Here is a 20,719-nt window from a genome sequence, read left to right on the forward strand (position 1 = left end):
CGCACCTGCCTTTCCTCAGGAGCGCGCTTCCATTGGCTGTTCCGCCCGCGGCTGCCAGGCTCTCTTTTCTCACCGGCCTACCCGGAGTCCCCGCCTCCGCGCTCCGATTGGCTGCTCCCGCCACTCCCGCCCCCAACGGGCCCGACCGGGGAAGCGCGCGCGACCATGTGGCAGCGGCGGCTCCGTGCGCTCCCGGCCCGGGGGCGCCGCCACCGCCAGCCCCCCCCCCCCCCCACTCCCCCGGTACCACCGGGACCCGGCCTCGTTCCAGGGTGAGGCCCAGGCTTCCGTTAAAAAAAAAAAAATCACGATGGGAAGGAGCCCGGAAGCGTTAATTACCGGTGGGAAATGACGGATCTGGAGACATGGCGGAGCTGCTTCAAATACGCCGTTACATGCAGTTCCAGCGCCGGCACCAACCGCCCGAGAAACGGCTGCGGGGGTTGCGCGGCGGTGGCGAAATGCCCCGAGTGCCACAGCTGGCGCTTGAACGGGGGGGGCTGGACTCACCCCTCTCCCCCAGGAGCTGGGGTCCAGGTCTACCCCACCATCACCACCACCCAGGAGCAGGGGATCCTGGTCTAACCCGCCCCCTCCCCCCCAGGGAACAGAGATCCAGGTCTAACCCCCCCCCCCCGCCCAGGAACAGGGGGTCCTGGTCTAACCCCCTCCCCAGGAGCAGGGGGCTGGGTCTAACCCCCCACAGGGCAGTGGGGTCCTGGTCTAACACCCCCCACCCCACCCCCACGAGAACAGGGCCCTGATCTAACCACCCACCAGGCGCGGGGGCCTGGTCTAACCACCCCCTCCATGGAACAGGAGCCTATGTCTAACCCCACCCGCAGGAGCAGGGGTCCCGATCTAACCCACCCCCCCCAGAAGCAGGGGTCCTGGTCTAACCCCCTCCCCAGGAGCAGGGGTCCTGATCTAAGCCCCCCAGGTGCCAGCAGAGGCACTGAGCCCATGCCAAGTCCCCCGACACGGAGGGGAAGCGTCCCTGGCATCGCCAAGGGGAAGGGGGGCTGCACCCGCGCTCCCCCAGCTCCTCTGACCAGGCAGTCACACACCCACCCCCCCCCAGACACCCCCTAACCCAGCCCTGCAAGCGCCAGGCTGCAGCCCCAGCTCAGAGGGCTCCTAAGAAAAAACGTTTTGGCTTTCATCAGCCTTTTCCCAAGAATCCCCCCTTTTCCAGTGCCTCTCCCAGAGTGGGGGGGAAGCTCACCCTACCCCGAGCCTTCTCCCCACCCAGGCTGCCAAGAAAGCATCACCGCTGCCCTCTTCATCCTGCTGGAGCCCCCTCCAGCCACCACCTTCCCTCTTTGCCACCCTTCCCTATGCCTTCCCCCTACAGCGGCTCAGACAGACCCCAGACCTCTCCTGGATCCCACCGGGAAGGGCCAGGGTAAACCCAGCATCCTGGTCCACCAAGTTATTTCCCTCGGGCACCTGAAAAATGCGGTTGTTGGCCATGGATTCCCAGCCCGGCCCCCAGCTAGGTCATTCCTGCCACACAAGAGGAGGGAAAAAGTCACCAGCGACCACCAAGGTGGTCTTTGGGAGCTGACCCATCGCTCCATCTTTGCAACTGATGTGGAATCCCCATGGGATCAGCCTTTCCAGCATCGCACACAAATCACTGTCGATTCCCACATCCCAGTGTGAAGAATAGATGCTGGCTCCCCCATGACACCATGGCCAGGTGAGAGGCTCAGGTGGGGTCAAGGTCAACCCCCCCAACCACCATGGTGGGTTTATGGACACAGGTCAAGCTGCCTTGGTAACTTTTCCATGAGATCTCCCACTCAGCTAATAAAGGAAAGAGCTTTAAAACTTTAAAAGAATACAACTCCACAGGCTCTCTTTTCTCACCGGCCTACCCGGAGTCCCCGCCTGCATGATGAAATCTGTATCAGGATTACAACCTTGATAAAGGAACTAAAATGATATCAAAGCTGGATGATGCTTGGGAAATCAACTGAAAAATACATCTTAAAGTATCATGGCAAATAGGGAATCCACCACACGGGAAACCCTAAAGGGAGAAAAATGGGGAGAAAACTCCAAACCTCAGCGATGAAGCTGGTGAGGATGTCAGAGCCATGCACCAGCAGAAAAAAACATGGGTCACCCGACAGTTAACGACATCTTCTGGGGGTCCCAGAGGCCAATCCGCTCCCCAGATCCACAGAGGCAACCAGAAACATCATTTCCAGTTGCAGCATCCACAGCTGGAGGGAGATGCTGGAGCTCAGAGGGAGAAGATCCACCAGCTGCTCTACAGCAGGAGATTCCAGAACTTGCTACATAACCGGTGGGGGAACTTCATCGTGGCGGGATTAGACCTACAAATGTGGTCTGAGAACACTTTCAGCCAGCAGATGAGGGACGGCAAGATACAGACGCTGGAAAGCCAAAGCTCTGCACATTCAGCATCAAAGAGAAACATAATGGGATATAATTACCCGCTGGAACAACTTTCAAAGAGGCTGTAATGGATTTGCCGCTGTTAATTAATTTGGGGAAGCTCTGTGACCCTTGCTATGTGGGAAGTGAGACCAGCTGATCACAGTGGCATAAATACATCAGGCTGAGAAAGTGCTGCTGAGCCCAGACCCAGAAAGAAGCTGTTTTTTCCTGGTGAAAAAAGTACCGTGGATTTGGGTACCAAATTCAAACTGCAAAGCTCAGCACTGAGGGGCTGAGCTCCTGCCTAAATCCCACAGGGAAGTGCCATCCGGACACGTTCCTGGAGCAGGACCAGCAGCCAAATTCCTCTGGTTTTGGTTACCTCCACCTCACAGCTGTCACCCGGCTCCAGTTTTCTCCTTCCTATTGGGAATCTTCAAGCCCCATCCCATAGGAGAGTGCCTGCCCTCTGCAAAGTCTTTTTGGGGCTGGAAAGGGATGGCATGGTTTGTGATTCTTTCCTCGCCTGATGTTCTGCAGGTCTAAGAAGGTGAGACATTTCAGGCTGGAGAGAAACAAGCGTCCTCAGCAGCCGTGCAATCCCAGGAATGGAGACCCGAGAGCCCGAGCCTGCTCCAAGGACTTTGAACAAGTCACCAGATAAAAAAGCACACGCCAAAGCACACCTGCAGGATCTGCACTCGCTCTCCAACGCCGTGTAACGTGCTAGTAAGCACACCACCTGCACCACCCCGAGACAGCCCCACACAACGCGCTCCCGCTGCCCAACGAGCGAGGGGCCGTATACGGATGGCGTGAAGTGCCCACACGTGACACAACAGACTTTGTCCCAACTCCTTTACCTTTAATCTGCAGCCCAGTCACCAGGAAGGGTGCTTCCTCGTCCCCCAGCGGGCAGGCCAGTTTGCAACCCAATTGCGGGGAAGTTTTTCCACCAGCCTGCAGCTTCAGCTGCGCTTTTTGTATCCGTGCAAGATAAGGAGCCCCAGTTTCTACTCCTGCAGCACAATCCTCCTCTGCTTCCCAGCCCAAAGCCCTGCTCCAACGCGCCTGCAGCACCCAGGTGAATCCCTGAAACACTGGTGCCGCTGTGTGCCAGGGGAGGCGTTACCAACGCTCATTTACAACATAACTCACCCCAGAGCCCAGCAGACTCACGGTGATGGATGTCTGCGCCGTACCGATTCCTTCGGCCTCAGTAATAGGAATGCAGAACCAGCAGAACACCAAAAAAACCCCACCAAAACCAAACTCCACCAAGTGACATGTCACATGGGAAGAAAAATACATGAGATCAAAACAGTGCCACGCACTCTCTCCGTGCTGGTTCTTGAAGATCCTCCAGATGCCCAGAACCTCTCTGCCAGGCAGCCTTACTCAGCTGCCCAGTAAAGGAGCTGGTGTAGCACAACTCTGCTGTGCTCCTTGCACCCCTTTGTTCCCATTTTGCAAATGCCCAACCCCACGCACGGTACATGTTCCCTACTGACCCAGCCAGGGATATTGCACATTGCTGAGGATGCCACAGCCCTTCTTCCCTGAAGAATCTGTTCCCAAGCACATTAACTGATGTGCACTGTACAGATATTTTAACAAAAATTCTTTATTTACATTGCAAAACATTAAAAAAAAAAAAGAGTGATGCCAATTGTTAAATAATTTCAGGAGAACATCGAGAGGACGGGGGCAGTGGGGGAACTGGCTGGAGTTGGAAGTGGTTGGAGTTGGAACTACATGGAGCCAGCACAGGTGAAGGAACACTGAAACAAAGAAGAAACAGGTCCGAAATGCTGGACCAACTCATTCCCAACAAGCCATTCCCAATTATCCTACAACAACAAGGCTGCACAGTGACACTGGGTGCCACTACAGTGATTTGCAAGTGAGTGCTACTCACTGCGTGCACTAACTCACTTCAACCCAACTCTGAGCTAGAAAACTTGGGAGTGGTCCTGGCTCTCTGTGCCGGGCATCCCCCGCTACCTCTGAACCTAAAAAAACCCAACAGTGCCCGTTTCTCCTGGCTGATTTTAAAGGATCTTGACAAATACCCGCTTTAGCTGCCTGAAGCTGGGCAAGACAAATGCTGTCCATGTCTACAGCGGCAGAAGGGTACAGGAAGGCGCTTCCAAAGACCTGGCTGGGACCTACACGTGGTGACACCAGCCTCGTACCTAGAAATGAAAACCTGCCAGTCTCAAGTTGGATGTTGCCTAGGGATCGTGGACGCCCAACTGAAATGACCAACAAGTCTGGGCTTGAGGACAACCCTAAAGGGGACCTGACCCATCAGCACGGGTCTTCCCACCTGCAAGAAAGCCCGTTAACGAGGTTGTCCCCTCAAAAACCTACAACCACCACCAGAAGTACCAGGAAAATGAAAGAATGATTGCATTCCCTGTTAGCACTTCATCAAACAGGAGGAGCTCCCAAGAGTCTGAAGCTCTGCAGATCTGAAAGACCTTTTTTACAGAAGCAGGGACACATCTTCATGGGCAATTCCAGATGTCTTTAGACATCATTTAATGGAAGGTCAAAAATGGTGGGGATCTGCTTTTGTCAGTGCCTGCCCACTGGCTGAAATTTGAAAAATCCGCAACCAAAAGGCTAATACAGCAGATTTTTTACAAGCTGCAGCCTGACACATTGAAATCGAGACAGATTTGTTTAAATGCTTGTGTTTTTTACGGCAAAGTGGGCGGACAAATGGAAACAATACCGTACATTAGCCTGAGCTCCGTCTTGAGCCTATTGGTTTAGTCAAAACGAAGCCTGAATAATAGGAAATGCTGGAAACATCTCCCTTCAGATGAGGACAGTGGTATTTTTTTGAGTTGTACTGAGCAAGGAGGCTCAAGTCCTCTCTTTCTCCTCTTCTTTCCTTGATCACTGCCTGCCCCACACATGGCTGCTCCTCTTTCTATAGCGATCAGAGGGTTCACCCACCGGCAGGTCAAAACGAAGCCTGCACCCACTCGACTGCCCGGGTAATACCGGCTGGATTCCTGCCACAGCTCCCTTTCATCCGCTGGTGTCTAAAGCCGAGGCTTCGAGGCAGCCCAACCCCATCTTCCCCTCGATCCCAGCTGCAAAATCTCACCCCTCCAGCACTGCCTGTGGTGTTGGTGTAGCCCAGAGGGAAGCCAGTTCAGGCGGTTGAGCTGGCAAAAAACCCTGACGCTGTCAGAGAAGCATCTTCTGGTGCCTCACGGAGCTGAGTCAGCTCTCTGCAGGCTCAGATGGACGTGGAAATAAGTCAAGAGAAAAGCAAGGCGCAGAGCAGCCTGGCGTTCAGCTGCACTGGGTGCCTGTGATGAATGAGACTTACCACATTTCTGCTCCGTTGCTTTACATTTCCCCACACTGAGAGATCACAACCGGCAGCTTGGGTTTGTTATTGGGACCTGTAGGCACGTTCTGAGGACAAACATAAAGTTAAACGTTATAAAAACACGGCAAACTGCTCACCAGTGAGTGACAGGTACCTGAAGACTGGCTAAGAGATGCCTGTACAGCAGGAGCAGGGAAATCGAGACTCAGCTCCGAGTAACACGGAAGCGCCGTTACACGTTTTGGCAACGGACCCAGCCAGATTCCGTGCACAGTTTGGGATACTGACAGACCCCCCATCCTCGGAACAGGAGGGAAGAAACAAAGCAAAAACTGGAGAGCTCCTCACGAGATCACTTGAGGCTGCTCTGGCTTAAATCTTTAAAAGTTACTAATTACAGCTGCAACAAGCAAAGCCAACTTGTATTTGTACAGAAAGGGAATCTACGCACGAGGCAGTCACAACGCAACCCTCATCCTGAACCTCTCGTTCTGCTGGACTCGGCTGCTCTTTCATGAGTCTCTTATTTATTTCCTTTAACTTGCCCCTTCCTGCAGTGATGCACAAAGCCGGCACACCACAACCCTTCCACCAGTGCTTCTGGCAAAACACGGGCTGTATCATGCTCTACAGCTCCTTGCACGTGACCTTTTCTCCACACCTCACAGCTCTGTGTTTGCCCCACTTTCTAGACTGAGATTAGAGACCCTCGTGCACATTATCCCCTGCGTGTGCAGTGAAGCTGTGTCCACTGCCTTGGAGAACTCAACGCTCTTTGTTAAACCTACTCGTGATCCTGCCATGACACCCCGGCACAAAGCTGGTGGCAGCTACCACCCTGAGTGTCTTTATCTTCAGCTCCTGGAAGCCCATCAGAAGATCAGTTTAATTTTTCTTATTGCATATGCTGATCACGGATCAGCAGAACTGATGATGCAGCATCCACTGAATAATCCCAGGCAGTGGCACAGAAGGGATCTGCTTTTTGCTCTTGTCTGAGTTGCTGATGGAACAGCTTTTTAATTCAGCTTCCTGAACAAATGCAAAGCGTTGCAAATAAAGCCACAAGACCCAATCCCCACTCAAAGACCAGCCAGCAACCACAAGAGCACAGTAATTCGAAAGTCAATCTATATGACAGCCTTTGCCTCAACAGATTTCCTGCTACTTTATGAAGATGAGAACTGATAATACCAGTTATCAACACTGGTATTCCCCAGTTCCTGTAAACAGGCAGTGGGAGAGAACACAACAACCCTTGCTAATCCTCTACGTGACTTTCCAACATGGATATTCACAGAGAAAGAAGGGAATTCCACTTACTTCGATTTTTCTCATGACCAACAGCCCATCAACAATTTTACCTAGAATGAGAAAATTGATCCGTTTCAATACGGCCAGTTTTTACCGTTGCTCCTCCCGACTCATGACAGGTACACGCATTTTTGCCCATCCTGAAAGCCTTGGGCAGTGTATGTAGCTACTGGGCACTTCAGGGTTTGTTGCCCATCTCTAAATAAAGGAAACAATCCCTCTGAAAATACTTTCCTCGTGTAGAACAGATCAAGTGCATTTTCCCATCCCAGGGGTGGCACCTGTAAAAGTCTAGATTTTGAGACCTACAGCCACCAGCTGCGCAAAAATACAGCCCAAACACCCACCTATCAACACCACCCTCGTAATGATGCAAAACCAGCGACGAATGGCATCAGGGTTACTGAAGAACTGGAGAAAGCAGTAAGCAGGAATCAGCTTAAAGGCTTGGAAACCCTACAGCTCAAGTGGCACTGCCTGAAACGCTAGCAGACGTGGTTTCGCAGAGATACTGTCTAAAAATTCTGCTGAAAATTCTAACAGCGGAGAAGAAAGGCATCCCTGCACTCATCTGTCTTCTGCACTGGCACAAGGATTTGTGTAGGAACACGATACACCGATCAAGGAACTGATCTGGATTAAAGCTAACCAGGGAAAAAATAAAAGTGTTTCATTTCAATAGCGTTCCCTCTCAGTGCCTGGCAGCACAGGTACCTCTGCTAGCACAGGCGCGGGGGGAAGAACAAGCCGTTTATTTTAGTGTCTGTGAGCCGGTACCGCGGCCCCTGTGGCAGGTACTCACCGAACACAACGTGTTTTCCATCCAACCAGTCGCATTTGGAGCATGTAATGAAGAACTGACAGCCGTTGGTGCTTGGACCACTGTTTGCCTGCAGGGGAAGAATGGCAAAATACAAAAAATGTACAATTTCAAGACTTCCCAAAACTGAAGGCAGAAAAGAGCTGCTGCTCTAGACCTACCCTAGCTTATTTTTAATTTATTGCTACATGAAGGAAGGAAGGAAGATAAACATCTGGAGGGGAGTACCCTGTGCTGGGACGCAGCACGCCACGTCTCGTCATGCTGGTGTGCACAAAAGCCACATTACCAACTTTTTCTTACACTTCTACAAAAGCACATTCAGCACAAGGCTGTGCTGAAATCTGGGTGCTAGAACATGCTCCAGAAAAAGGGCTGAACTTTTTGGTGGTGCGCACTTACTGGCTGCAGTATTTCCTAAAGGAAAATGGAAAGCCAGGAACCAGGGCAGGAAAAAAAAGCGGCCGATTTCTGCTATTCAGAAGGTTTCCTCAGAATTAAAGAAAAAAAAGTGTCTGTTCTGATGTCAGGATGAGAAAGGTAACGATTGTATCGGCGCAGGGCTCACGGGAATAGAGTGATGCAGATGTGGAATTTAATTCACACCTGAGCGCAACACCCAGAGCATTCACACTCTCCTGAGAAAACATCTCGGCAACACTTAAATCCATTTCAATTTTTCAAAGCTCTGCTGACAACCAGGCAATACTAAAGCACGCTTCTGTGCCGACAAGCAAACTGGGCAAGTTTTGCAGCTGCAGGACTGCACATGGTCACATTGGATTTTTACTTATTGCTAGCCAGTTCCAGAAGCATCCAGCTGGGATGGACCATGGTTTGGCCCAGCAGAATGACTCCAGAGCCATGCCACTTTAAAACAAAGCTGGTAATACCAGCGTGGATCCCTTCTCCCACACCACGACACACTGGTTGCTTAGCTGTGTCGTGACACCTCTTTTTGGGCCGTGTTTTGAACCAGATAAATAACTAATCCAAACAGTGAACGCCCTAAGCAAGCGGTTCTAAGGGCAGGGCAGCTCAAAGAGCTGGGGAAGCAGCAGTTGTGGACAGGAACGCTGAAACACTGGCCCCACTTGCTTTCCCCTGCAAAAGTCAGCGTCATTCCTACCAGGCAACATGCAAATGTTGCAGTTTTTCCTACGACGCTGAACTGGAATATGTTATAAAAGATACCATGGTAACACCGCTACGGCTTTGAAACTCCCAAATCTCTCTGTTTCATCCTTGCCGAGGTCAGTGTTTGACAACAGTATCAGGGAAGAAGAAACCACCACCACTCGCCACTATAAAAAAGCTGGAAGAATCACGTTGTTCCAAAAGCTGATAAAAAAAACCACCTGCCCCAGCACTCCAACAGGTAAAAACCAAAAGGATGCAGCAGAATCCAGACTTTTGTGTTACTCAACACATTAACCCATGAGTAGACTTCTGACTAGTAGTTGTTACAAAGCAGACCCTGTATCCCAGGGTGGAGATTTCTGTTGTCTGGCAAATAATTTACACACTTAGGAAAAGGGCAAAGAGGAAGTACCAAAAGCTTTTTTTAGTCTTACAATGTCAGTATTTTTTACTCACCATAGAAAGCAGCCCTGGAGCAGAGTGTTTCAGCTTGAAGTTTTCATCTGCAAAAGGACCCCTATATATACTGGCTACTCCAGTGCCGTCTCCCTGCGTGACAGAGGCACCCAGTCAAGCCACAGCATTTGTTCTGGAGCAACTGCTACAGAACAATTTAAAAATTAAATTTAAAATCCCCAGGCAAAGGGACAGGGTGAAGCAGAGCCCCAAATGGATGCTGTAACTGCCCATTTATATACCCTGGCAGCAAACACATTCAACACTTCATCGCTGAAGAGGAACAGCAACTGCTTTCTAACCACAGCGCACATCATTTGCCATCCCCACGTTGGCAGAACCCCACGGAGATGCTGAGGGTTAATCCAAGCCTCCCAGAGTGAGATGGAGCCTATAGATGGCTTGGTACGGACCCACCTGGACTTCGCAGAGAAAAGGGAGGGGACACAAAGGTATGGTGTGACAAGGAAAGCAGAAGTGATTGTGTGGAAAAAGTTGGTAGCTGATGGCGTGCTGACTTATTTCACCTTATTTTCTGTGACTTTACTGGAAACGGGGAAATGATCTCTCTGTTCAGCAAGGACAGTTTCTAAACCACGGAATTTCCAATCTCTGCTGCACTTTCTACCAAGTCAAGGCATCTGGTACTTAACTACAAGCCCCGGCACTCCGATCTCAAGACAATTATAAATTCAAGCTGCATGGCCCATAACGGCCGCAGGTTGCAAGCTCTGACTGCTCACAAGTTTGTAACTTTGGGGAAGGATGACACACGATTCACATGGGACGCATGAACTTGTGGGACTGATGAAAGGCCACCCTGCCTCGGGTGCAGCGCGGCAGAGACACTCCTGTGTGATGCCAAAAGGACCGAGCAGGGACCTTTCAACAGACAGAGTGGCCTTAAAGGCGCTGCAGCGAGGAACCCTTCGGGGAAAGCCGCAGAAGCAATGCAAACAGGCACCTCTGGCACAGTCAGATTTACTATTCTGACCGTAATTTCCAGTTCTGTGTGGATTTTCCCTGTCTGTGGCAGTTCTGCCTTGCTGCAACCTGTCTCCCTTTATCGCCTTTCTGCTTAATGTATGCATTCTTTATTAGGCTAAATTTAACAGGAAAATAAACGCCAGTAATACAGCAGCACATGCAAGTCCACATCTTCTGCTCTGCTCGCCTCGCCTTCGCTTCTCTTCCTCCTGTTCTCTGTGGTTTGCTTCAGCTGTCAGCTCTGAGACGGGAACACAAACCCTACCTTAGTGGTCAGCATGACCCTTCTTGCTCCTCAAGTGACTTTTTAATAAGTGTAAGATATAAATTACAAATACTGGTGCAATCCGTAATTATTGTTGAGCTTCAGTGGAAGCAATAAAGCCCACTGGGACGTTTGAGTGGCATCACAATTGACAAAATTAGAAAAATTGGCTAGAAGTCTGGTGTGGTTGAGCCACCTGCTGTGTGGGTCAGTTCTCTCAGTGACTTTCATGCAACCAACTTTTATAAATTTGGTATTAACAAAAGCTTCATCACCTCCCGGAGATTCTGAAACATTTCCAGAAGTGAAATAATTTTACTGGGTCCTAGGACAGCGAGGAGACCCTGTGGGCCTCCAGCCTTCCGCCGGCACTCTGCGTATCCCCAAGCCAGAGTGTGACCACCTCTGTGGGCACGAAGTCTTTTCACAAAAAGTGAGTTTTCATTTAAACTATCTCTTGCACTAGATACTTGGTTCTAGACTTAGAGACTCTCCCTCCACAAAGCTAATAGAAATTCACAGGATTTCTTGTTTGGGGGGACAGGAGAACAGGGAAGGACAACAGGGTTAAAAAAAAAAAAAATCTTTGAAAGTTTCAAAAGCCTCTACCTGTACCGCCATGCTTTTTTTTAAGAGGAAATATTTTGGAAAGAAGGTATGTTCACCCAAGACTCTGGATTTGTTTTCCAAGTACGTTCTAGTCTCTTGCAGTAAGATGACAGCAATGCGATGAGGAAACCTCCAGCTACTACTGGGGACCCCAAAAGAGAGGCAACAGATCCCGCAAATCAGCATGGGAACAGCTGCACGTTATACCACACGGAAAAGTACAAGAGGAATACAGAAGTACATACGTTTACAAAGTCACCTCCCTGGATCATGAAATCCTTTATTACCCTAAAAAAGTAAAACAATACTTAGTTCTCAGTAGACAAATGGCTCAATATGTGCTAAAAAGGAGTTGTGCCTCACAGCACACACAAGTTATCAGGGTCTATGAATGCTACAGTCTAAAATCTACAATAAATATTAACTACTAGCTAATTTGGGACCTATTGCTCTTCAACCAGGGATAGTGATTAGGTGACAAGATGCCAGAAAACAATCTCTGACCTGGTACACCAGTAATGGGGGATCCCTCCCAGTGACCCCAGTGTGCACACCTAACAGCACCCCCAAACCCACAGCAGGATGAGATCATGACCTACAAATGCCCCCCAGACCAACAGTGCCTTGAGGCAGGTCTCAAACCCACACCTAGCTCTGACGGCCAACACAAAAGCACATGAATTACCTGTGGAAAGTGCTTCCTTTATAACCTATAGGGACACCATCTTTCCTGGAAGGAAATAGAAAGGAAAATCATGGCAACTTACCGGATATGCCAACACAAAACCCTCCCAGAATTCCAAGTCCCAAAGGGTTGCCCTATACATTAGTAGCCAGGCTATACGACCGAGCGCTGCAGCCTGGCTTTCAGCTGGTGCTAACAGAGGGAAAGGGAAATCTCAAATGGGCTCTGCACATTAAATGACACACGATTTCCTACAACTTCCATACCGTCACGTCTACGAGATGCCACTGCAACCTGAAGCGTGAACAGGTGGGATTTGCAGACAGGGCTTTGTAAAGCAACCTAAGCACAAACAAATTCATGTCTAAAAGGGAAAGTCTGCCGCCTCCATGACTGACTGAGCCCATCACAATTTCATCAGAGCTTATTTCCATAACTCTTTTTTACTGGCAGAGTAAGAGAAACTTCCAAGTGAGCCTTCTTCCTACTCACTCAGTCCCATTTCTTTGAACAGGCTACTTAAAACGACGCTATAACCCACATACCTGAATTCACCTGTACAAAACTGCCTGGAAAACAAAAAAAAGAGAGCAGAGCGTGAGGCACATCTGAACCCTGAGGACACAGGGGGCTCTGTTCAGCAAACTCGTACTGACTGTTGGGATATCCCCAACAAGACTGGAACCGGCAGTAACTCCTCCCAACTCCCATTTCACCACAGATTTCGGCGCTATCTGCAGCTGAGGAGGTCACCGAGGCGGTAAGAGGTGGTGAATGGGGAGCAAGCACCACATTTCACAGAGAACAGGGCACATCCATCTCTCCCCTGGAAGTGGGATGTCCAAGTGGCACGTCCTTCAGGCACTGGCAAGAGAACTGGGTGCCAAGGAGACCTCCACCGTGACACTGAGATGCTGCCTTTTATAAATGGAGTGAGCGTATCAGAAGCTCCGAGAGGGGCTGGGGTCCTTCACCTTCCGACCAGGTGGGCTCCCCTGAGCGGTCAGGATGCCGCATGGTCACACCGCTCCAGGAACGGAGGAAGGAGCAAAGCAGCTGCAGTGGTTTGGGGGGACAGGTAGCCCCTCTGTCACCAGAGACAGTCCCGAATAGAAAAGCCTTTGCAGCCAGGTCCAGGTGGCGCTGCAGGAGCACAGGCTGCTCCTTACCTGAAGTTCTCCGCTGTTTTGGGGACAACATCAGCAAAGAGCTCGATCTTCATACGCCCGACCTCCTGGGGAGACAGTGGCCAGGTCAGCTTCGCACACACCACCCTCCGCCCCGCAGGCAGGGAAGCTCCAACAGACCCAACCCCTGCTGCACCCCCACCCCACCAGCCCCCTCCTGACGCACCCTGCACCCCCTGCTGCACTGCTGCAGGCCCTTCCTAGTGACCCCCCATAACCCTACAGCCCACCACCACCCCCTGCACCCCCCACTGTACTGCTGCAGGCCCTTCCTAGTGCCCCCCATAACACTACAGCCCCCCCCCCCCCCACTCCCTACACCTCCCACTGCTCCCTGCAGGCCCTTGTCAGTGCGCCCACCGTAATCCTACAGCCCCCCCCTGCTCCCTGCAGGCCCTTCCCACTGCACCCCCATAACCCTACCACCCCCCCTCTACTTCCTACACCCCCCACCGCTCCCTGCAGGCCCTTCCCAGTGCACACCATAACCCTACAGCCCGCCCCCCCCCCGCAGGCTCTTCCCACTGCACCCCGATAACCCTACAGAGCCCCCTCTGCTCCCTACACCCCCCACCGCTCCCTGCAGGCCCTTCCCAGTGCCCCCCCGTAACCCTACAGTCCCCTCCCCCACTCCCTGCAGGCCCTTCCCAGTGCCCCCCGTAAACCTACAGCCCCCCCTCTGCTCCCTGCAACCCCCCCACTCCCTGCAGGCCCTTCCCAGTCCCCCCCCATAACCCCACAACCCCCCCCGCCCCCTGCACCCCCCTCCCGCTGCACCACTGCCGGCGCTTCCACCTGCAGCGCTGCAAGCCCCACAGCGACCCCCTGAACCCCCCATGGCCGCAGCCCCCCAGGGAACACGGCGAGGGCCGCCCCCACCCCGGGCGCTCCCCTTCGCCCCCCCCCCCGCCACCTCCCCGGGGGCAGGGGCCCTGCCCAGCCCCCTCACCCAGCCCACCTGCCCGCCGATGCTGACATCGAAGAAGACGACGGGGTTGTTGGGATTGGAAGCCAGCACCGCCATTGCGGCCGCCTCGCCCCGGAACCGGAAGTTGTCGGGCCCTGAAGCGGAAGTTGTCCGGCCCGGAACCGGGGTCGGTCCGGAACCGGAAGTGGCTGACGCGGGGAGCGGGGCGGCGCGTCCCTAGGCTGTCCGGGGCTATCCCTTATCCCGATGAGCATCCCGGAATGTCCAGGCCCAGCTGGGGGGGCCTGGGCCGCCATGGGGGGCTCAGCACGGCCAACGGGTCGGTCCTGGTGCACCAGCGACCCCCTGAGCGCGTTTCTGATAGAAAGCTTAGAAATCACTAGATTAACAGGATATGGAAAACTTAGAATAATGAAAACTCTCACGGTACGTACAAAGAGGAGATTCACAGCGTGACTTTGCAAATCAGGCCCCGTCCTGGGGCCCGTTGTACTGCTAACGTGGGCCTGGGGTGCTCCTGTGCTGGTAAGACACCGGTATCAACCATCTGCGCCTTGAGATCTGAAAACTGGATCTGTTCTGTTTTATGGTCTGGAAGAAACTCAAGACACAACTGAGTCTGCGCAAAAGCAAAGGTGACAAGTTCGGAGCGAGGGAGACTCCTGAGCCTTCATCCTCACCGACTTCCGTGACCACCACCAGGAGACAGCGCGCAAATGGGAGAAAACTTACGTTAATGACTTCTCGGTAGACTAGTTATCCTAACCCCACCTATTCTTAGGCATCTCTTGAATATGTAAGAATGTATACTTTAAATCACACATGCACTAAGAAGTCAAGGCACCAGGTGTTTTTGGAATTACGCACCCTGATGCCTGCCAGTGAATTAAACATACCTGCTTTATAACCTATCCTGAATTATAAAGTTCAATTCCGCACATCGTTTCTGTTCCAAAATTCCCAAAGATTTGTGTGCGGTCTGGGGGTGTCCACCATCTCTGCTGGCAACCTGTGCCAGCCTTTCATCATCATTCTGAAACATTTCTTCCTCACATCTAGGCTAAATCTACCCTCCCTTACTTCAAAACCATCACCCCCTGCCCTATCGCTACAGGCCCTGCCAAAAAATGTGCCCCCTCTTTCTCAGAACCCCCTCCAAGCTCTGGCAGGTCTCTGGGGTCTCCCCGGAACCAGCTCTTCTCCAGGCTGACCAGCCCCAGCTCCCAGCCTGTCCTCACGGGAGAGGGGCTCCAGCCCTCGGAGCAGCTCCGTGGCCTCCTCTGGACTCGCTCCAGCAGGTCCGTGTCCTCCTTACGCTGGGGGTCCCGGAGCCGGAGGCAGCGCTGCAGGGGGGTCTCACCAGAGCAGAGCAGAGGGGGAGAACCCCCTCCCTGGCCCTGCAGCTGGGGGTGCAGCCCAGGGTAGGGGTGGCTGGCTGGGCTGCGGGCGCGCATTGCCAGGACACATGGAGCTTCTCACCCACCAACACCCCCCAGTCCCTCTCCATCTGCTCCCAGCCTGGATTTGTGCTTGGGATCACCCTCACCCACGTGCAGGACCTTGCACCTGCTTGTTGAACTCCATGAGGGTCACTCAGGACCACCCCTCAAGCCTGTTGAGGCCCCTCTGACTGGCACCCCTTCCCTGAGGCAGCCCTCCATGGTTGCAGCTCTTTTTTTTTTTTTTTTGGAGGACTTTCCTCCTCCAAGCACTCAGATTTCCTCGGTTCCCATCTTGCAAACTGTGATTCCTATTCATCCCACGCATGGGAAAACCACTTGAAGGTGGGAAATTATAGAAAACTGGCACCTAACAGAAATTATAGGATTATAACCACCTTTTTAGGGTAAAATACAGTTGCCACTTCCAGGACGGTTCACACGTACGGAATCTACTCCATCAGGGTTCCCTAGGCAGCACCACCTGCTAGCCTGGAGGAGCAGCGGAGGGGGGAGTGGGGTGGAGACCCCACAGCCAGGCTGTGCTCCCCACAGGACTGGGAGCTTGGTGGTACCACACAGCCAATAAGCTGCATAGCAGCTGTTGGCTGGAAAACACACGAGCAGGTACCCACTGCTGGGCCAACAACTGTGGCCAAATTATTCTCCTTAGACGAACCTCGCTCATTATAATATCGTTATAATACTAATGTACACCTCCATCCCACTCCTCCCTCCACCTCTCCCTCCACACCTCCACACCTCCAAAGTGTGACCACCCCTCACCGAGCACGCGCTTTCCAGTTCTTACCAACTATGTCTTTAAATGAAAGCCAGAGAATTTTATACCAATAATAATGAAGCAATGTACGACTGGAGTCACTCCAGCTCTGCCTTGAGAGTCAAGAAAAATATAACAAGTGAATGAATGAGAAGGGAAGTTAGGGAAGACTCCATTGTAACTTCTGGGATCAGTCGATGGGCTGAACCTGTCTTCTCCCCCCTCAGGACGCCTGGTGGGTAAGAACTTTATGCACGTTAAATAACTAACTCATTTTAGCTGTCATTAGTAATTAAGGTTTTGGTTGTCTCTAGTTTGGTTGTATATAATTTCAAGCTTGTTTTTGCAGACAGTCCCTCTCACTGGCACTCACGACTCTTAACTTGTCACCATTTTATAATAAAGAGCGTTATTCCGTAAGGTGTTAGCGTGAGCCCTCTGTGGGCACCAGCAGCAGGTGACACATCCAAAGCGGGCAGAGCTGCCCAGGGGTCCCCACGATGCTCCCCTGATGCTGTCGGTGCATTGCCCTGAACGAGTCAGTCGAATCGCCCCCCGATCCAGCGGGACTGGGCAGTGAAGGGGCCCGGGAACGGGGCGCTGCCAGACTGGTGGGGCACAAGGGTCTCAGCTGATAGATCAAACACCCAGGGCTGAGAGAATCCGCCCCCCACCGCTTTTCACGTGACACCCATGTCCTCCTGAGCAAGCACAGAACTCTTCTATTCCCACTCACGTGTCCAGGTCCCTTCTCCTCCCCACAATTCATGCTCTGATCCTTTCTGCTCCCCTCTTTGCATACACAGATCCCTTCTACACCCCTGTTCTGCATGATCTGATCCTTTCCACTCCCACCCAAGCATCCTCACGGAGCCTCCATCACTGTCAGTGCGCATTCAAGATCTAGCCCCTTTCCTCCTCTGGGTGTTCAGATCCCCTCCTTTCTCCTGCTCCTGTTCCATTCCCCTCATCCCCTCCATCTCCATCTGTCTTCTGGTCCCTTTACCCATCATCCACCATTGTTACATGTTCTCATCACCCCCTCGGCACTCAGATACCCCCTGTTCCCCTCCACAGGCTCACACGAAGCAAAATGGAAGGGGTAAGAGCACGCAAAAGGGAGCAGCTGGCATCTGGGCACAGATCAAGGGGACTGGAGAGAAGTGGGCGCATGGTGGAAGGGAACTTCTCCAAGTTTTATTTACAAAGTTTGTAGCTTTGTACTGGACAAGGAATCAGGGTTCAGAGCTTCAACCCCAACCCTCTTCCATTTTACAGAGTTTATCTACAAATTCCAGCCTCCAGGTGAATCTGGGATCTCACACACACGGAGTTGGGTAAGTTGAAAAAATGCCTCTTGAACACTGTAGTTGAAATATGGCAGGAATCACCGGGTCAGTCCATTTGGCAATTCTTCCTCCGCAGTCTTTGTCATCCCACAGCAACAGCAGCCCAAATCCTTGCCATCCAGCTAATATTTTCAGCAATATCTTTCCCCGTTTAGAAGTTCTCGGAGCTGATGCTCTGACTCTCCTCCTGGAGCTGGGAGGCTGTGGTGTCTCCAGGTGAAGCTACATTCAGGTACCCGATCTCAGAAGGTTGAGAGGGGGACAAGCAGAAGGGCGAGTCTTGGCTTTCAGCTTCTCCTTCAGGCTTTGTGTCTGGCGTGGCCTTCAGGATGCTGAGAGAGTCTGGTGGTTCTTGTGATGGGAAGCTGAAAAGAAATTTCCTCTCTTAAAGTCACTCCGCAAACCCCAGCCACCCACACAGCCCCAATATTCCTTCCTCCCAACATCTACAGTCAATGCCTTTCGCTTGAATGAAGGCTCCTACACTCTTCCTCCAGCCAAGCAGTGGCCGGCCCTCATCTGCCCCAGAACCTGCTCAGACTGTCACCCTCAGCAGCACCGAAGGCTGTAACCAAGCTGGCCGGGCTGGGTCTCCAGCGGGCAGAGACCGGAGGTGCAGAGCCTCTCTGCATTCCCCTTGCCCGTTTTGGCACGGATCGTGGTGCTCCTGGCTCCACCAGTGGAGAACAGCTCGAGCTCCCTCCTGCCCGGGACGTGGGTCATACAGCTCTGCGCAGCAGGCGTCCTTTAAGTCTCACCACCTCTCATGTAAAGACACTCCTCCAAAACCACTGGGCGTCACACCGATTCCTAAATCCCACGGTGTTTCCCAACATCTTTTGAAAATTTTACTTCTTCATCCCTATAGTTTCAAATCTTTTTAATATCATTTTCCCTATAATTTGACCAAAAAACCCCCCACACCCAAAACCCACCCCTTGGAGGTGAAAGCAGAGGGTGGAGCAGCCAAAACACTCAACTTGTCCCTCACTACATACAGCGAGGCATTCCCTGCTGCCTCCTTTTACCCCACGGTACCTGGTACGGGGAGAGGGCAACACCTTGCTCTGGAGCTGGCTTTCGGAGAAGTTAACGTTCTTTGAGTCCTGGAAGGAGGAACAGAGACTTTCACAGGAGGAGGTGCATGTCAGACCCCGAATTTCAAACACAGTCTTGGTCTTCACAGTGCCCCCAGCTCGACGGAAAGTTCTCCCCACGAACTCCAGCCCCGCAGAGGTACTAATCATAGATTTGTCCTTTGGGGCTGAACTTAAATTACAAAAACCCAACCTAACTAGCCCCAGTGAAACTAACAGAAAGAAATAAAAAGAAAAAACCCACACACAAACAATTCCTTCTGCACTTTCACCCCTAACAGCTAGTTTCCAACCAAACTGGGGTTCCTCCAAATCTCAAAATGTACCAATAAACTTTTAAATAAAAACCAGTGGATCTGGAAAGCTGTTGAAACACAACCTTTGACTTTCTTGGCTTTTTCTCCATCTCTTCCCCCAAAGTTCTTCATTAACTTGGCCAATCCAAACCCAAGTTCTCAGGTAAGGCAAACCTTCATTCCGTTCAATTTAATCGGTATTATCTGTCAGCTCGGTCTGAGGGTTTTTTGGCTTACAGGAGTAACATTCCCAACCACACTGCTCTGGGTTATTTCTCCTATTTTTAGAGCTAACTTTAAAGCTGAGGCCTTTTAACAACTCTAAGTCTGCAAAAAAGCCAAAATGAAAGTTCCATCCTTGGGGAAAAGGATCTCATCACGCAGCAGCTGGGGCATAGAGCAGTATGACGAGCGTGTCGAGTGTATTTCAGCCCCCCACAACACCCCTCCTCACCGCACAAAGCCCTTGCAATCGCCTGGGGGTTTGATGCCACTCTCCACCCCAGCCGAAGAACCGATTCAGCTCTTCTCCAGCACCCTCAGCTGCAGCAACAAACACCAACCCGCACCCACAGGAGACAACAGCTCCTGCAACCCGCCTGCTAAGCCCAAGCCCTCCCCGAGTCTCACCTCTGTGGTGGGAGCGTGGATGCTCCTTGGCGGGCGGTGCGAGGTGGGCACGTGGCCGGAGAGCTGGAGTTTGTTCTCGCGCAGCCGCACGTTCTCCTCGTCCAGGATCTTCACTCTGAGCACGTCACACAGACAAGGCACAAGTTATTTTCCTTCTGGCCACGCTATGTTTTCAAAGGGGCATTTTACTTTTTCACCCTTGGACCCTTTGGCCTCCACAGCCTTCACCCGTATGCCCACAGCTCCAAGGGGGAAAGGAGCTAAGTACATCCCACAGCAATTAAAAGCCACAGCACTAGTGACTGGGGCACAGCTTGGATTTTCCTCTGGATTTCTTAGGAGAAACAGGCATAAAACCAGAGAAATGCTGGGAAGAGGCAAGCTCCCAGAGGCGCAGACATCATGAAGTACCTACCTGCTCTGCAGGGTGGCAATCATAGACCGGTTGCTCCAAGGGGTCTCTTCTTGCTCGGTTATCTTCTGGAGGAGCCGTCTTCTTTCCTGGAGTAATTTCTCGTTCTCGGCAGTGAGCTGTGCGATCAGCACCTTTCCCTGAGCAGTGTTGCAGAAGGAAATAACAACCGGCGGTTACGCTTGGCTCTTCTCTGTCCTCTGTAAACCTCAGAGCGCTTTACCAAAGGGGTGACCATTGAGCACGTTAACTCCTAGAAGTGACGCACTACTTGCTGGAACATACCCCAAAAAAGAGGCTTTTGAGTCACTTCCCCGCAGTAATATTTCTGAAGTAAAAGAAGATGGAGCTTAGGCAGTTTCTGAACGGGATTTGAGGACACAGGTTCCTCCCCTGAAGAAAAACTTGAGCCAGGAATTTCTGTTTGGCTATTTGTTCCTACGAGGACGGGCTGGTGCCCCTCGGCACTGCCAGCTGTCTCCCAGGGCAGCATCAGTCCCGCGCACAGAGCAGGAGCAGCATGTCAGGCAGAGCTCCCCATGCTCCGACTGATCATTTAACAG

At 52.1% G+C, this 20,719-nt stretch overlaps 2 protein-coding genes and 1 long non-coding RNA gene across 12 annotated transcripts in view; 1 reads left to right on the forward strand and 2 right to left on the reverse strand.

Moving 5' to 3' along the window:
- Positions 1-1,989: 1,989 nt before the first annotated feature.
- PPIH (peptidylprolyl isomerase H) lies at positions 1,990-14,307 on the reverse strand. 2 transcript variants are annotated; one of them, XM_037380378.1, is made up of 10 exons: positions 14,183-14,307; positions 13,207-13,271; positions 12,583-12,606; positions 12,038-12,082; positions 11,598-11,640; positions 9,492-9,584; positions 7,878-7,965; positions 7,085-7,125; positions 5,759-5,847; positions 1,990-2,943 (listed from the first exon to the last, which is right to left on the reverse strand). In XM_037380378.1, exons 1-9 carry the CDS (start codon positions 14,246-14,248, stop codon positions 5,779-5,781), a joined length of 534 nt encoding a protein of 177 aa, XP_037236275.1. In that variant the 5' UTR covers positions 14,249-14,307; the 3' UTR covers positions 1,990-2,943; positions 5,759-5,778. The 2 variants fall into 2 exon arrangements, with proteins under 2 accessions (XP_037236275.1, XP_037236274.1); XM_037380377.1 differs by lacking the exon at positions 1,990-2,943 and adding an exon at positions 4,014-4,190.
- Positions 14,308-14,344: 37 nt separating this feature from the next.
- Positions 14,345-15,063, forward strand: LOC119144703. The gene is made up of 2 exons (XR_005103192.1): positions 14,345-14,578; positions 14,751-15,063. It is a non-coding gene; the product is annotated as an uncharacterized LOC119144703 (long non-coding RNA).
- A 1,687-nt stretch (positions 15,064-16,750) lies between these two features.
- CCDC30 (coiled-coil domain containing 30) overlaps positions 16,751-20,719 on the reverse strand; it is a 37,821-nt gene continuing 33,852 nt past the window's right edge. For 7 of the 9 annotated variants that reach the window (XM_037380344.1, XM_037380340.1, XM_037380345.1 and 4 more), the window contains 4 exons: positions 20,160-20,296; positions 19,745-19,859; positions 18,760-18,827; positions 16,751-18,086 (listed from right to left, as the gene is read on the reverse strand). In XM_037380344.1, the coding sequence (XP_037236241.1) occupies positions 17,873-18,086; positions 18,760-18,827; positions 19,745-19,859; positions 20,160-20,296 (534 nt within the window). In that variant the 3' untranslated portion in view covers positions 16,751-17,872. Of the gene's footprint in view, positions 18,087-18,759; positions 18,847-19,744; positions 19,860-20,159; positions 20,431-20,719 lie in introns of those variants that run through there. The other 2 variants (XR_005103190.1, XM_037380346.1) reach the window with 2 other exon arrangements.

Source organism: Falco rusticolus, chromosome 3, assembly GCF_015220075.1.
Source record: "Falco rusticolus isolate bFalRus1 chromosome 3, bFalRus1.pri, whole genome shotgun sequence".
Lineage (NCBI taxonomy): Eukaryota > Metazoa > Chordata > Aves > Falconiformes > Falconidae > Falco > Falco rusticolus.